Source organism: Amblyomma maculatum, chromosome 6, assembly GCF_055883805.1.
Source record: "Amblyomma maculatum isolate TAMU_Amacu chromosome 6, ASM5588380v1, whole genome shotgun sequence".
In the NCBI taxonomy this organism is placed as follows: domain Eukaryota; kingdom Metazoa; phylum Arthropoda; class Arachnida; order Ixodida; family Ixodidae; genus Amblyomma; species Amblyomma maculatum.
The window spans coordinates 46,296,326-46,314,393 of NC_139349.1; the positions used below are offsets into that span (position 1 = coordinate 46,296,326).

Sequence of the window (18,068 nt, forward strand, 5' to 3'; positions counted from 1 at the left end):
TTTTCTTTTCAGTATCCTAGTTTAGGGAACAACTTAAAGTACTAAACATTCATCTGCATTCAAACACTAGTGTAATTAATATATTCACCGATTGTCAAGAACGTACGGATGCGAAAAATTTAACCCGATATCAGCCAGAGGGAAGTCATTGTCGGCGTCTAGTTCGGTTCTCAATCCTAAAGTTTTTTTTTTTTTTTTTGTTCTCTCTTTTTCGCACACCGTAATTAGATTAAGCTATAAGCCCCCTCATGAAAACGCAAGTGCAGAATTTTTTTTCTCGTCCGCCAAGCTAACTTTTACTGCGTCGATCGTCATTAAGGCCGACGTCAAGTAAGCTAACCATTGCGATTCCAAGCACTCTGCATTACCAAGAATGTATACAACAAGCAACAACTACAACCACATAAATCCTCATGTCTGCGCAGCCTATTTGGTAATACAAGTTCACTCGGGTTCCTTACTGTTTCTGGGTCTTAAAGTGGCGCTAACTGTCAGACCAAAAAATAAATTTGGCAGTCAAACGGGAGAAACGGTACATATGAGATGTTGAATCGCTCGTGCATCGGAAATGAACAGATGCAATTTCTTTCCTAGTGGGACCGCTTCACACCAGTGTTTAATTTTACTTTTGCATTTCTTATCTTTCTTTTTCCAGCAGCAACAATGCACCACATGGAGATGAAGGCCTTAGCTTTGTGTTTCCTGGTCCTGCTGCTGACGCTAGTACCCGCAAAAGGTGCATCATATCAGGTAAGAATTGTCTGCTTGCCTTCAGCGTGCGCATTGACGAATAAAAAGTGCTTTGTTTGGAAAATGGCGAGGATTACTGTTATTTTCAAATGATCACAAAATTTAGAATGCCGGCTGTAAATAAGGCTTATCTGCGCTCCATATTTAAGGAAAATAAAAAGAAATAATTCATTCAACAACTACCACAGATGCAGCAACGGCTCGGTAATTCCGAACAATGGCAGACACGGTGAAATATATTTTGCAATACATAATCGGCTACGACTGATCATAAGCCCTTAATCATTTCCTTTTTTTTCCTGGCCCATCCTTTTCGCTGCGGATAATAAGTAAAATGAGAAAAAGCGTTCCATACGTTCGCTCTTCTGTGGCAGAAGTCAGCCTAGTGAACAAAACGAGAGAACGCGGAGAAGAAGGGGCCAACAAAGAGCAGTCCAAGCGCGTTTGCGCATCCGCCCCTTGCCCAAGCATACCATCAAATTCAGCACTGCATGTTTGCAGCGAGGTTTAGTTACAGAGTAAGAGGAATCACAACTTTCACATCAAAAACTACCACTGATTTAAACTGCGCGCGTACGCCCAGTGTCGTATGTGTGAAGCAAGCACGAACCGGTGCCAAACAACTTCGCAGCCCTGCATTAAGTGATAAGCTTGTTTAGCTTCGACTATTTGGTTCGAAGCCCTGTTCAACCTCACGATACAAACAGGCAGTGATGTATTGTGACGCATTTGAAACTCCGATGTCATAGACACAAAAAATTCGGGAGCTTTACTAGATGTACAAAGACACAGCTCTGCTTGGCATGGGTATACGCTTGTTGTTAACCCTCAAAGGTCGAAAGTTAGGAAAGCTCACGTCAACGGTCAAAACCCAAGGTCAAGGTCAAAATCCAAACGTCGTTGGGGTAATTGGTCAATGCAATATTAAGATGCCTACTTGAATTTGAACCAAACTGAAAATTCCTGGATTCAAGGTCAAATCAAACCAACCAGTAACCTTGGCAAACCCTTAAAAAGTCTCGCTCTAAAAAAGGCATACACGAGCAACTCTTATTCCTTGTTCTGTGCCCTTGCGGGTCCATTATTTTAATCTCTACATGTATACGGAAGGCCTCACAGCGTCAAGATGCCAAGCCAGATATTTTACAGATCACAACTGGCAATAAACCGCATAAGTTGTGTGCGACTGCACCACTTCAATTGGTCCTGAGTAATCTCCCAATATAGAGTAGATTTATATTGAAAAAGCTATTAGAATGATGTGAACGCAGTTAACTGAAATCCCCCAGCTGTGAGAGACCTCGGATCCATCAAACCACACAACCATCGCTCTAACAGCCGAGCTAGATTGCTTAGTACTAGATTTGTTTCGAAGAAAGCAATCGCCATGATGCTGAGATTTTAACATCAACCAGAATATTTAAGCGGCAAATATAGCAGTGCAAATTAACACCAACAATATATATATATATATATATATATATATATATATATATATATAGAGCAGAAGCAAATAAAGCCTCGTTATTTTAACGCCATTTTCAGCAGTAAATAATAAACTAGAATACAAAACCAAGGTGGATCGGAATAAATTGTCACATATATTTACTTTTCGAAAAAAACGGGATGAGAAATGTGAACAGTGTTGACTGGAAGACCATTCCAATAAATAATTGCATGTGCCAGTGCTGATATCAGCCACTGAGTTAAGAGGAATGGGGCTCCTCTCGAAAGGTGTTTGAAACTGGGGTGGTTACACAATCAGAGGGACATGTGTCTCGCTTGTATAAGATACGACATGTTGATGTCTGTGAACAATTTTATGAAAGAATCAAATAAGTGACATTGTTTTTCGAGAGCCTAGGGACAGGAAGGTCAGCGATGTCATAATGCGAGTAATGCTTGAATGTCAGCTGCAGTTTGAGCAATAAAACCAGCAGCATGGTTTTAATGCGCTCTAATTAATTCACTCATTATAAATTAGACTTCATGAGTATATTAATGAATGGGCGCGCTTGAGCAGTAAAGTTTTAAATAACGTAATGCATGAGTAGTTTTGGCAGTAACACTTTGAAGGTGGGTTGTTACGAGGAATTAGAATAACAGGGCTGTTATTAAGCGAATAGGCAAAGACATAATTGAACGTTTGCCCCTAGATATCTTCAATCAACCTTAACCAGTGTTAAGAGACGTCTGCTGTGATGAACACCGGTTAGTGGTTCTGTCGATTAACAGAGCGGATTTGACGAAAAATAATGCATTCTCCATTGAGAATTCTTATAGTCGATATTAGGTTCATTGATGTGGATTAGAAAAAGTATTGATTCCATATTACAGCACTTTGGATAATTCCAGATGTTGCATCGCATAATGAGGATGAATATTTCAAAACAAATGAATTGTTTAGGAAATAATAAAATCTCATATCCGAAAAATTAATGAAGTGAGAAAGGCAGTCGCGTTTCCAGGTAATGACATGGGGGCTTATTAGCGATAAAGTGAGTAATCTATGGTGCTTTGGACAAATAAGAAATAAGTCTGAAACACCAGAAACACAACTACTGATCAAATCAGACGGCAGGCGCGCGTGAAAGGGGAAAGTGTATTCTGCGTGCTGCCTTATAAGATTGTCAGTACAATAACTGATTATAAGCAAGCGTTTCCTGCATATATTATTGGAGAGTGGCTGAATGGAATTTGGTTCCTGCGAGGAGTTAGTAGCCCCGTGTAAACGGCATTCATAAATGTGCAACTGGCACAGACGGATCTCAAGATACAGACACACTCATCGTGCAGACACATGCTGCACGCGTACACCTTCTATAGAGATTTCTATCAAATGGCATTTGAGCACATATTTGTATTTCTTGTGAAAAACATTGAGCAATGTTCTTAGGACAGAATACCCGACAAGTTTATCGACTTGTTGACGGAAAAGGGGTTCGGCAAGTCTTGCCGATCTCCGAAATGCCCCCCCCCCCCCCCCCCCCCCCTATCTGGGTTATATTTCATATAGTATGCCCTGAACAAAACTGGAAATATTGTAAAAGGTGGAAAAATGCAAATTGCGGAAATGGTTGAGTAATGCTTGAGAAAAATATTCTCTTTTTTTTAAAGCAGCATCGGAACTTCTTTTCTGGGAACGCCTTCTTTGAATTTCTGATAACAAAGTGCACTTTATTCATGCTCTTAGGGCTCATCCCTGCTTTTATCGCTAAAATAATAGCTGCCTGTTAAGCATACTGTTTGCCGTCCTGTACGGAGCTTTTTTTATTCCGCCTAAGAAAATGAATTAGGCGAAATATTTATTATTCAATTTAGGGCCAAGTGAAAATCAACTGCGCTATAGCCCATTCCTGATCAACCTAGATTGCATCATCCGCTGTGGGTACTATATGCGGCGTGTTTTTTTTTTTTTTTTAATTCACGTTTTAATTTAGGCTGGCGCAAGTCTGTTAGTTAAACCGCGAACAGACCAAGGGGCATCGGGCACTTGTGCTTGCTCAGAAATGAACACCTAAATGCCTACAAATTGTAGCCAGGGTCCATCGCGTCCTTACGCATATGGCTGTTTAACTGCACCATCGGCTGCAGAGTGAGGGACAGAGCAGCACTCACATATGATAGAGAACACAAAGCTAAATATAATTCCGTCTGTGTAAGGATATTTTAAAACAGCCTCATTACACGCTACAATCCGACCACGGCGGCTGCGTTTCGATGGAGGTGAAACGAAGTGGCGTCCGTGCGCTGTGCGATGTCGGCGCACGTTAAAGATCCCCGGTGATCAAAATTACTCCGTAGCCCTCCACAACGGCTCCCCTTTCTTTCTTTCCACTGTCACTCCCACATTCCTTCCTTCCCTTACGGCGCGGTTCAGGTGTCCACAGAGCAAGTGTGACAGATACAGCGCCTTTCCCTTCCTATGAACCAACCAACCAACCGACGCTACAAATTTTTCGCAGCTAGAGCATTTAATATAACAATGCAGAGTTAGAATTCACACACTAGCCCTCCAGAAACAAATGCTAGGGCAAGTTCAGTTAATTCTGGTGCTCTAATACGACGCTGTAACCGAAACGTGCAGCGAAGGGAACGGATGGAACGCTTTACGGAATACCACGTGCGCCCGGAAAGCAATGAGAGCAATGAATGCTCACCTTTGCGGTTAACTTCCAAAGCCACCCATTCAGACTCCGTTCAGGCAGGTGCATATTCACACTGCACGCCGCTACATGTCGCAATGCAACGTCTCCGGCGGGAGCGCTGACGCAACACCGTCCAACTGTTCGGCAAGGCTTACGTGAAGGAGCTATTGCAGTCATCAACGCACACTCACTGCCTGATCAAAGCTAGCTTTGCCAGAGCCAGCACAAATACACGCGAAACCACCTGACTCATGATAACCCCCGTTTCTGTTGAGCTCAGACGGTTGCAAAAAGAAAGACGAATGCAAAAATGACAGTGTCGTTGCTTTTAATCATGTAAAAAGGCTTCGCTTGTTTTGTCGCTTCGTCACCAGAGAAAGAAACTAAATTTTTTCTTCATGGCTTCGTTTCACAGGCTAGTTCACAAACCAACTAGGTTTGCAAAGGCCATGATCGGACGTTAAAAAAAAGTTACAATGATATTACTTCAAACAAAAATGGCATGTCCTTTTATGAAAAAAAGAAAAAAGAAGGAAAATGTATTATTTATTTTTGTGCAGGATCATGCTCTATTGCCTTTCTCATTATACTATAAAGCAGTTTTTTTCTTCAGCAGTTCTAATATGGGCAAGTCAGAATATTGGAGTCCTTCCAATCACATTGGTTTATTCATTGTCGCTGGCAATCGGTTCCGACGCGTGTTTAGTCCCGAATATCCCTACCACGTGGTGAAAGAGCGCAGTCACAGGGTACTGTGACTGCGCTCCCACACGAAAGGTAGTTTGGTACAAAAAATTGGACTGGTTGTTTCTGAGCCCCCTCTACAACTTAACGAAGCGAACTGATATCATGGAACATTTTGTGTAATTCACTATAGTTAATTAACTAATAAAACAAAATACAAAAATACTGTGAGGTACGCTACGTGACAGGACATGATATGTCATTGGTTTCACGCAGCTTCTCAATAAGCTACGTGAAACACTGTGCGCGTGGAAGCTGTCGAGTTGGGTGAAGTCTATACGTTGGAAGCTGCGGCGCCACCCGTCACCCCTGATGGTCCCTGCAGAGCGTGCGCGTGATAGTTTTCGAGATGGTAATATCCGTAAAAGAAAGCATTGACCGGTGCCGAAAGATAGAGGCACACACAATGTTTCGACAAGTGGACATGTCTTCGTCTTGTCCCTTGTCAGTCGTAGCCGAACACCACAATAGGCTCCTTGTCACTCTGCCAAGAAGGAACTTCCCTGTCAGTTGATGTTCCCAAAGTTGTACCACTGGTTATCCCAGGCAGCAAATACCATTGGGCCAATATTGAAGTTTGTTGGCAATCCACTGGACCTACATAAGGCCAGTGGATTGCCAACAAACTCCAATTTTGGGCCAATGGTTTTTGAAAACAAAAAGTCAAATAGCTGATTACCAGCAGTCGGTTACAGGAAAAAGTAACCAAATTAACCAAAACGCAGTCGCCTGCAAAAACAATAATAGAGTAAATACTAACTTAAAGGAAAATGTAATACATTACAAACAGCCAATTATTTAAAACACATTACGTACAACTCTGGATTTGTGTGTGCTACACATACAAATAGGAAAGTAAGAAGGAAACGTCCGGAGGACTGAATAGCCAGAATGGCTTCTTGGCAAACTTAAACGTTAAGACAGGTGTGAAGAGAGTAAAAAATAAATTTGAAGAAAAAAACTTCAGTCCATCAAGTTACGGGATCAGTGCGAGAAAACGAATGAGGGGGGGGGGGGGGGGGGGGGGGGTTCATAGGAAAGGAAAGGTGCAGTATCTGACACACTTGCAGCTGTGGACACCTGAACCGCGCCGTAAGGGAAGGGAGGAAGGTGGGAGTGAAAGTGGATAGAGAGAAAGAGGAGCCGCAGTGGAGGGCTGCGGAGTAGTTTCGACCACCTGGGGATCTTTAACGTGCGCTGACATCGCACAGCACACGGACGCCTCTTCGTTTCGCCTCCATCGAAACGCAGCCGCCGAGGTCGGGATCGCACCCGGGAACTCCGGACAGTAGTCGGGCGTCTTACCACTGCACCACCCCGGCGGGGCGAAAACGAATGAGAGAGAGTTGAATTCGTGATTTTTTTGCTTCCAATTTGCAAGGACAAGTCGTAACAACGCTTAGTTGATCGGAAAAATGGGCAACAGAAAAGTGATTTTGTAATTCAAGACTAGAGCTTAGGCTACTGCAATAAAGGTGTCCACAGTTCGCTTCCGAGTGCATGCACTTAACTGCTACAAAGGAGGTAACAATGAGAAATTAGTCGGAAGAGGCTAATGCTGGGAACTACCTAATATACATGTTACGTTCGGAGGCAGTTTATATCAGGCCTGCATTGAAAAATAACCAGTTGTCGCAAACAGGGACAGGCATTTGCCTGCAATGAAAACGATATAGTTATCGGTAACAAACAGACAACGATGGCGTTCACGGAGCACATTTCTGTTACCCAAAACTGTCTCGATTTCCCAAAGCGTTAAAATACTTGAAATTTGTAGCCTTAACCATTGCGCCTACACTACGTATACTGTGCTTGACTATAGCAAGTCTTATAATTAGTGTCAGACTTAGTTCTTACTTCACGCAGATGCAGCTGTTACGTGAGGTTAGAGATGCGATAACTAACGCGAGGCAAGCAGCATGGCCGTCATCGCTATAAATACCGCTCGTGAATATGCGATATTTCTAAGAACGACATTAATGACATCTCTCATCACGCGCAGAGAGTCAGCTCTAGTTCCTTTTGGCGCAATGAACAATGTACAAAACTGCCTGTAGCTGCTTCAATCACAATTCACTGGTTCTAAGCCTCCTGCTAATTGCAGCCGCATATCATCGTCCCTTTGCTGCTCTCTACACTCGCATATTTCCCTTGAAAGCTGCGGCAATAAACGAGAACCTCGCTGCATCATAAGCTACTATAAGGTGACTGATGAATGTAGTGAACTTGTCAGTCGACCGTTCAAAGCCCGAAAGTTGGCTCATGTGTTTCGTGCAGAGTAAGCACTGTGTTACGGCAGTTCAGTCGTAGGCGAACAACGAACTTTTGAAAGTACGTGGTACGCATGCGCTGGGGAATCTTACTAAATCACTCATCTCGCGAATCCATACCCAGCCGTTTGAGTCCAGCAGCTATGTGTGCAAAATACGGGGGCGCGACGATACAGAGTGTGGGACGAAGGTCAAAATATTATCAGCCACGTGCCGACCAACTTGTTTTCGACGCGAGCTCCGGCAGCGGCCAAACGGGAAAGCGAGCAAATATTAAAGCAGAACTCGGAACGCATAACAACGGATATTTTGCGAAAAAAATATCGAATGGAATTCTGACAGTGAACCCTGCGGGGTCCGCACACTGCATGCGGCTATTGTGTGCGTCGCAGGCGGCTGTTTAAGGGCACGAAAGTGTTGAAGCAAGCGGTTTTCTCATGAACTCCTGTGGACGCGATATTTTCAGCTCCAAGGGCTCACCGGCCTCTACACGTGCTAGACTTCTTGCTGAGAGCAGCAATAAGGGGCTTCTTACTGATGGCGAACCTTTCTTGCAACATACTGCAACAGAAGATGGCGAATTGTTTTCGCATAATTGTTTTTAAGGCTGAGCGCAAAGGGACATCAAAAATGTGTAAATATATAGAAAGTAACTCCCACGAGTATATTCCTCTACACTATATCTGTAAACTTCTTCACGCTTGGTATTATTTAGTTTTTCAAGACTAAATGCGGCGCTTTGGAACCCTATATTCACGCTTACACAAGTTGCTAGATGCTATCAATGTGATCTGAGCCACGAAGTGCGCTGATGATCACTTTCAGAGTGGAAAACTGGTAACCACTCTGCAGTTGAGTGATATATAAAAGGTTATTGGTATTTTGAAATATAAGCTCAATAAAACCAATGCTTCAGGCCAGCAAGCAACGGCTGTCTGTTCTAACACCACTGACTATGTTTCAAGGTATTCGTTGTTGAATCGAACGCCACCGCACTTATTTGTGACGGGAAAATACCTGCACGGCGGCCGGCAATCCCAATTTAGTCTTAAAGCATCTGCGTCGAAGACAAGATAAAAGCCAACGGCTATAGAATGTCTCTTAGCGCGGAATTCATTAGGAGCACCTGTGTTCAAAAAATGCCGATGACGACAAGAATCTGAAATGACCATAGCTCCCATCACGACGTTTTGTGCGTTGTGCTAGCCTTATTGAAAACTTAGATACCCTCTCCCCCCCCCCCCCCCCTCCCCTTTCCTTTTACTTTTCGAAACTGGGCTTGTTTCAGCCGCAAGCGTAAAATCAGCAGCGCAATATGTGCATAGCATGAGTGACATTCCACAGTGTCGTCAGTTCTCTTGGCGCTCAATATTACTCCGTGGCTTAGAATCCAAAAAGTAATTAAGACATAAAATTTGAACAATGCAACCAGGACATTTTAGCAAAAAGCGGATCGCTGAGCTCAGACGGGGCTGCGATCACGAAGAGTCCGTGAAATAATGTGCCATAAGAAACAAAAAAGTACTGCTGCCGGTTACGATCACGTCTTACGTGTCTGTCTACAGAGACGAATATATATGTATAAATATATATTGTGGCAACAAGACGCACTTGACAACTTAAACACTTGAAATAGTATAAAGCGAAGTGTACGCTTCATGAATGGAAACATTTTATCTGATTCAGCGTTGGGGCCAGAGGCCTGCTCTATTCCAAGAGTCAAATAATGTTTTCTTTAATGAAGCGTACACTTCCATATATATATATATATATATATATATATATATATATATATATATATATATATATATATATATATATATATATATATATATTTCCCGTGTGCATGTGCGTGCGTGTCGACGCTTCTTCAGATGTCGTCAATTCGCTGCCAAAGTGCTCTGTCGGCCATACGAACGCTGTGTAAAATGACTTACTCTCATCTGCCAGGGGTTGTAACCGATAATAACCAAGTCACGTTACATACATCACTCATTAAGTGGCGTCATCCACTTGGCTTCATAATCAATCAAATAACGTTAATAAACAGAAATATAATTACAGAAAAAGTTCCAAAATATTTTTTCACCCACTAAACACCTGGCACACCAATCAAATATTATTATTAAGCAAAATCACAGAAAAGATGCAAAATATTGTGTCATAAACACAACATTGTCACATTTGCCAGTTCATCACGACTCCTCGTGACAGCATGACGCACTCCTTAGCGCAGGCTTGATTAGTGTCATCCTGTCAACCACTGCATTCTTTTATTTTCCTTTTTAACCTGCATCTTTTAAGGGCATGTTCCCAATTCAAGGGCCTGATCGCTGACACTTATGTAACACAAGTGGCATCCCCAGTGAGGACACTGCAGCGTGCAAAGCTGAACGGTCCAAACAGAATATGGTCAGATGTGACGGCATAGTGACATCAAACATATTAGAGAAGACTGTTGATAATTATTGAAAAATAAGATAATATTTGGGCTCCTCTTACTGGCATTATGCATTAATCAGTAAATGCTGACAGGCATTGCAGACTGAGAGGTGCGAATGGCAGTCTATGATATTTTTGCGAGCATGTGCATGGCTGGACGTCTCAAATGCCTTTTTAGCGCCTCTGCGCTTGCGTTTCAATCTCCTTTTGCGGTCTTCGATTTGATCGCGTTTTCCCGGCCCACTTCACAGACAACATGCTTAAACGCTGTCATTGCTGCAACTGCACGATTTCACTTTTAGTTATAGAATTACTGGAAAAAACCTTGGACTGGCAGATGCAATAACAACCCACTAGGCAGCGGGCGCTCTGTCACGCCGACTGTAAATTCCGTCTGTTGTTTGTCCCATCATGTCTATTACGAGATTCTGCAGCTGTTGTTACCCACACTCCTGTCCGCCCTGTTAAACGACCATGCTAGCCTCTCTCCCCCCACCCCTCTCCCCCCAACATGGAAAGCGCTTCGTCGCGAACGCCTATCCCATTGGCAACCGTATGTCCTAAAGGCGACATGATGACAGGCTTACTACTTGGCCCGTGCACCCCTACGGTAACTAAAAAGGAAGTGCATCGAAAGGGAGCGTTTCGCTGCAATATGTTCACCAACGATTAGTACTGTGACTCAGTCTACCGTTACACCGTTGTAACCATCCTGCTGATTTCCTGCCTTCAATAACTGCGATGGGGAAAAAACAGTTTGTTTTCTACCTTCCGAACGACTGGAGGCACATGTTGGAGTCGCGTTGATCTGTTGTAACCGAATCCATCCTCCTTTCCTGTGCCGCAGAGTTCGGAGGCCGGTGGAGGCGCCGGCGATGGTCAGCCTTCGGAGCTGGGAGACGTGCTCCTCGAGGAGCAGCTGGCATGGGGCGAGGGCGCCGACGGCGGTCCTGATGAAGAAGGCAGCGTCCTGGAGGCTGCAAAGCGCGCCTTCCATGCAATGCGGGGCAAGAAGGAGGGTGGCGACGAGGTCTGGGACGAGGACAAGCGCGCCTTCCACGCCATGCGCGGCAAGCGGCTGCTGGCGCCCGCCAGCGTCGACTCCTTCATCGCCCAGCTGCGCCGAGCCGTGCTCCAGGGCAAACGAGGATCGGGATTCTTTGGCATGCGCGGAAAGAGGCAGATGCGTGAGTGGGTCCCACTTCCTTCCTTCCTTCCTTCCTTCCTTCCTTCCTTCCTTCCTTCCTTCCTTCCTTCCTTCCTTCCTTCCTTCCTTCCTTCCTTCCTTCCTTCCTTCCTTCCTTCCTTCCTTCCTTCCTTCCTTCCTTCCTTCCTTCCTTCCTTCCTTCCTTCCTTCCTTCCTTCCTTCCTTCCTTCCTTCCTTCCTTCCTTCCTTCCTTCCTTCCTTCCTTCCTTCCTTCCTTTCGTTCCATCCATATCTTCGGGCATACTTGATTGCTTTCTCCAGTGTCTATGCTATAACGAACAGCTTTGGTTATGCAGCGAAGGCCACGCAGAAAAGAGAAAGAGACTGTCTTTAGTCCTCATGGTGTCGGGAATCGGCTGTTCGTTGTTCGGTTTAGGGATGCGGAGGGGTGGACGGGGAAGTTGCAGATAGGAGTCGTTATTGTAGAGGTAGGCCACTCCTAACGGAACGGGGACAAAGGCCCGCCTCATAACCTTTTCTGCGTAAATGAAAAGCTGCACGTCAATATAGCATAAAGCCTCTATGGTCTAGTCAACAACGACAATCGTTTTCAAACCGTCAAGTTTTAGATAGATTTAAAAGTCGACGTCGCCCATTTCGCGAAAAAAAAAGTAAAAACCATGAAAAAGAGGAAAGCACACTATTTGTCATTTGTTTCAGACAGTTCAAGGAATTCAACATGCAACTAGAACTGGACACTAGACCACCACTGCCTTCTGATTAAAATGCTACGTGGATCCCTCCCTGACAAAATACAGCTAGAGGGTTAAACCTGCCAAAGCTCACCGGAACTCCTGCTGAAACTCGGAAAGCCATCCGGACGGCGTGCTTTGATTTATTGATAATGACGTGAAACATTCCAAAGGGAGCTTGAAAGATAGCGCGCAAAGGCAGAAACATAAGACGATTAGAATATATGAAGAATATGGGGCGTAGGTAAAGAAAGCAGTCCTGACAGAGCAGTCATAATGTTTATAGAAAAAATCACAAAATCAAAGTTTTTTTTTTTCTCCTCCTAACTAATTTTTGGGGGTTTATGATCGGTGTTTGACTTCACTATTCTTTCGTTGGTTTCCATCTCAACAAAAGTTTCGCACCCGAGTACAGAAATATTTATGCTTCGACCATACACACGCACAGGGTGATTTCATTATCATTTTTGTTTGCTGTTCTTGTGCAGCAGACGAACGGAAAACATTCGCCTTCCTTAATCACAAAGTAACCCTCCTGTAACTATTCGTAAACACATATGCTTCATTCTCGTTTGATCGTTTATTATCATTTTTCCTTCAAAAGCTTTCGTTTCAGATCACACATCTATAGTTTATTGGTTACCGTGTCCAATGCTAACCGTCGCCATAGCGATCAAAGTAAATAAATTACGAACAGCTGGTGACTTGATTGTTTCATTATGTAATTTACTACATCTCTAAAACCTAAAATTATATCTTCGTTTTTCAATTTTCTTACTATGCTTATTACTATGCATAAAATCTGTATTCATGAAACTATAAATTGCCTTGAAGTTGTCAACAGCAAAACTATGTTAGAGCAAGCTGTACCTTGTTTTGCACCTTCAACCCAGAATTTTTCTTCTTCACCGTGTGACCTATTTTAGCTGAGGTGGGAATATTGGTGATAGCGCACAAAAGACATGTTTCATTGCGTTAACAGTAGGGGTGCACTGACGGCGAAAACTGTCCCGCATCATTGTTGTCACTGCGAAGCCTTCACCTGCGAATCGTGGCCGTATGTGCTTAGGGGGATTACCCTCTTTTCACATGTGGTGTAGAGGAAGATGAGGACACGCTAAGAATGTCTCGGAGAAAATGAATAAAACGAGTGATCACGAATAAAAAAAAAAAATAGAAATGCAACCGCAACCGATTAGCAGTCAGAATAGAATGAGATTTGAAATAGACCGGTAAGTGAAAGGCAATAAAATCAGGATTGGAATACACCGCTAACTTAAAGAAAAATTCTATCGACTTTTCTCTGCTTCGATTCATTTGATCGGCCCTCACTTTGCTGTCGGATTTCGACTACCTGAGAAACAGCCCTCACTGAACAACCCTCTCTGCCACGTGCTGCTGCAAACTATATCTCTGTACCTCGACTGACGTCTCTACTGTCTCCAGATAAGCTGTCCAGAGCTTTGCAACGATGTCAGCACGCTGTTGCAACTCCGCAGGTTGTTCGGCATAAGACGCGTTCATTTCCCTTTGTCCGGAAAATGCACCGCTCGTAGTTATCCCGTGCCCGGTTGTTGGCTCGGGAGGACGAGCAATCTTTGTCTCGCTAACCATCGCGACGTTGACTTTGAGATCCAGCGGTACTTCCATACAAAAGCCTCGCCACTGATCGATTTTTCCACTCAGTCAGCTGCAAGGGACGCTTCTGCTAACGAGAGATCTATTCTATTGTTCCCATCACACAAATATGACGTTTCACTTTGTGCTTCTAGCGAGCAAAGGAGTTGTAGGTCCTTGCACTCGGAGCAGCCCATCTAGATCTGTAGTTAGAGGAAGTTAATTAAGGTCACAACCCGACTGATATGCAGCCTTATTTGGCTGCGACCGACTTGGATCGTGTATCGAAGCATGCTCTAGTATATGCAGGTAGCCGTTCAAGAGATTGTCCGCGGATAGAACTTGTAGAAGCTGTGGATGGTGGCCATCTCCGCGCCATGTGGACTTTTTTTTTTTTTTCTTTTAGCACGTATACCGACCTATGTACAACCATAAACAAGATAAACAAGAACATTTTTTTTTCGCTATATAAGGATAACTAGTAATAATCGATGCCGTTCTTTGCGATTCACTCACTAGTATACTCCAGTGAGGCATTTTCCCAAAACACTGACTTTGGGTTTATGCAGAGGGCGATAATTATTTGTCGCGTTAGAACGGTATATGAAACTTATTCTCGATGACGCTTTTATTTTCCTACTTTCACGTCAGCTTACTCTCTTTAAATACAGAATATTGTACTGAAATTATGCATGTGACTTTTCATTTTTTTATGAACACAGCTTAGCTGCCCCTTAACACTGATGAATTCTCCTCTAACTACTAACCATTATATTGTGTCTCGCAAATAAAAACGAATACAATTACACGAGAAATATAGCCGAATGCACGTTTCAAAACCAGATTTTCATTCTCCAATAGCCAGAAAAAATGTTTAAGTCTCAGCCTCAAGTTGTGGTCAAGAACATTTCAACGCAAAAAAAAAATAATTACGGGCGATATATTCTCACGGATACGAATGGCACAACAAAGACACTTCTTAAACCCAATTTCCGCTTAATTAAACGCAAAATTCTGCTGAATCCGCGCCAAAGCGATCATTGTTTGCTGTAACAGGGGTAACAGGTAGCGCTTTAGTTTTAACTGCCTACATTAAACATTGCTTGCCGCTCATTGCCTCCTGCTCGTTTGTCGTTTTCACAGGTAACGGTCACAAGAGTTCGAGGACAAAGTTCGTGGCTTCACGAGGTCGGAGGTCGGCTTCGGGCGAGCCTCCAGTCGAGGCGTTCTTCTAGGAGACCTTCCCTTTCTCCGCATCCTCTCCTCCTCGACTTCAGCCCCGGCGAATCTCTAATCGTCCCGTCTGTCGCTCTTGCAATCAAGCACTACGCCTGGACCGCAGGACAGAGCCTGCCCGCGCCACAGCCCTCTTCCCTCGAGCTCTGCGAGAGAACCGCCGACGACACCAGAGATCCCGAGCCGCGGTTATGAACCAAAGAACGCGCAGTGTGAACGACGTGTTAAGTTACTGAGACGTTGCCGGGACTTTGATTAACACCGCGATTCCAACGCTGCTCTCAGTCTGCTCGATGTGCTGATCCGAGGTCTCTGTACGGGTTCCGCAGTGGAATGGCTTGCTTGAACGTACACTGTGCAGAGATTTCTCATTGATTTGATCATTTAATTTATACTTGTCTCATGCTTCATCCACCTCTCTTCTGATTCCCTCTTACGGCTTGTGAAGTGAAAAACACATAGGCTTGTATTGTAGCACAGTTATTTATTGCTTTGTAGGACAAGTGTCACAGTGCTCCGATCAGAAATGTCGCCCACGCAACCGTTACGCCTATAAATCAGCGCCTACTAGAACAGACGCATGCGCACAACGGTCACGCCAGCGGTAGCGCTGTGGTTTACTTTCCTTGCCATAGGAACAGTTGTAGTACCTTCGAGTGCAAGCTGACCTGTTTTTCGCAAAACTTCATGCGCGGGCTCTGAAAAGGAAACGTAAATGGAGTGCGCATCTCTTCTTGTGGTTTTCGATGTACTGAAATAAATTTGTTGAAGTGCACCATTGGTAAAACAAGTAGTTATATATGGCTGTGAACCACCTTCTTCTTGGAGAAAGCTTGTAAGTTATCAGTGTACCTGGACCTATCACAGCGAGCCACGGGGAAAAAAATGGAAACACCTGCACGCCACAATGAAAACTCAGCAAAAGGCATTTGTCCTTTATGAAACTTACAATCGCCAGCTCGCTATGTCCTTGCCTAACATAGCAGGGCTCCTTGCAAAAACTGCATGCATACGTACCGAAAATTTCAAATTTATCCATAACCAATTCGGTTCGGGGGGCATCCATTCCTACTTCAGCCCTCGCAACATCCTTTCCGCAGGAGAGATTACGGCAGTGATGCTTGCGGCAATTGACTTTCTGTATAAGCAGATCAGAACGAGAGCTCCAAGACATAGGTGCTATGCATTGGAATCATACTGAACTCCTCAATATTACAAGCAGGGCATGTAAAATGCGCTCTGATCGGCTATGGTAGGTGGAGAGTCATCTACATCATGGGTAGGTAAAATTTAAACGCGAGTGTTTTTTTTTTCTTTTTTTCTTTTTTGAACTGCGGTAGTACGGCCTAGCACTCAGCGCTAATCAAGTCCTCTACTAATTGAGCGGTCCTGCTGGCCATCTATACACATATGAACCGGGCGAAGCCACCAGGTTACCTTATTTGTATGCACACTTCACACTGATGGCACCTGCACTGGTGGAGGAGTTCTGCGCATGCGCCTGTGAGAACAATTTATCCCACAGCCACTGAAGTGGTACAATATTTTTTCCCAGTCCACGTGCTAATGGCACGTGTTGTTGTTATGCCCCTCAGTGCGCATGTGTCGTTAGCATCTGGTAGAGACAAGGTTAGCGGTATTCTGAAATATTATCTTATCTCTCATTGCGCCACCCACCACTCTGATATCGCGTTGGCTTACGGCACGGTAATATATTTTGACATGCTTCTTGAACACTTGTTTTAAGACGCCTTGAACAGTGTACAAACATCTTATTTCGCTCCCGGCAGTTACCAATGCGACGCTGCTTAGAAATCTGTTATTAGCAATAAGCAGTACCATTAAACGTACTTGCTGAGTTCAAATTTTTTTGTGCCAAGAGCAGGGAAATGTTTGAACGAATGGTTTAGTTGAAATAATATTTTTGGTCAGGGCAATGAGGGCTCCTACCTGTCTCACAGCGGTTCCATGGTTCTCTGATGTCGTACGGCGACACGTTGACAAAGTTGACAATCGAACGATAGCAGCTATATAGCGCTGTTTATATAAGCTTCGTGTAGCATTGACAAGTTGATATATCACTCTGTCCAGAAAAAATAAACCGTCGTTAAAGAAAAACTCCCTTTCCAATATCGTAAAAATTTGTGTAACTATTTCAAGACGTCATCAGCGTCTTTAGGAGTGAAAAGTGTGTCCTGTCCGCCACGTTCTTCCATTAGGCTCAAAATTAACATGTCTTTGGGATGCCAGGCATTCAAGAACACGATAGAGGAAGATAGCACACAGCTTCCCATGCCTCTGTGTGAACATTCCCTTTTGTATTTTGTGTTTTTCTCTAGCCTTGAGACACTCAAAATACTGAAAGATAAGGAAGTGAAAACCGTCATGGCTGCGTTTTTGGTAATGACAGCAAGAAACCGCGAAACTCGGGTTCAGTATTCCTTCCTCTTCGACTCCGAGTTTGTTTCCGAAATCCTTTTCCCCTCTCCTTCTTTTATCAGTTAACGACTCCGATGGGTCTCGCCCCGTTTCCAACTTATGCTTACTTTCTCCGCGTCGTCACAGTGAAGAATACGCTGTATCCGCACCTATTGTTCCTTAGCACGCGGTGAAGCTGGATAAGCACATTGTTCTAGGCTTCGGCGACTTGGAGGTCGCGATCGAACAGTCCACGCTCTCGCCTTTGCTTCTTATCGGCACCACACGGGTGGCGGCGTCCGTTTAGCCGCGCGCGGTGGTATCGACAGTCAGAATCTGCGGTTACACTTGTTGTTTTGGCTGATGTGATCGCGCGAAAAATCGCATATAGATCACCTTAGTCTTAACAAATAACCCCTGCATCAAAGCAACATGTTAACATCACCCCTCTAGAAAAGTCGTGGAGTTCGCATTTGCCAAAAAATATTTTCAATACGAACATTACAGTCGATAAAAACACCGGGAACGAAGCATGCGTTTCTGA

General features: G+C 44.0%; 1 protein-coding gene across 1 annotated transcript; it reads left to right on the forward strand.

Moving 5' to 3' along the window:
* Window positions 1-663: 663 nt before the first annotated feature.
* Window positions 664-15,572, forward strand: LOC146185649 (uncharacterized). Its single transcript, XM_084605568.1, has 3 exons — window positions 664-750; window positions 11,202-11,541; window positions 15,014-15,572. Exons 1-3 carry the CDS (start codon window positions 664-666, stop codon window positions 15,103-15,105), a joined length of 519 nt encoding a protein of 172 aa, XP_084461694.1. The 3' UTR covers window positions 15,106-15,572.
* The last annotated feature ends 2,496 nt before the right edge of the window (window positions 15,573-18,068 follow it).

Excerpts from the sequence above, each read along its gene's own strand:
- LOC146185649 (XM_084605568.1), top strand. The coding sequence starts at position 664 with ATGCACCACATGGAGATGAAGGCCTTAGCTTTGTGTTTCCTGGTCCTG. Across the intron at positions 751-11,201 it reads CAAAAGGTGCATCATATCAG|AGTTCGGAGGCCGGTGGAGG; the intron begins GTAAGAATTGTC and ends CCTGTGCCGCAG. Across the intron at positions 11,542-15,013 it reads GCGCGGAAAGAGGCAGATGC|GTAACGGTCACAAGAGTTCG; the intron begins GTGAGTGGGTCC and ends TCGTTTTCACAG.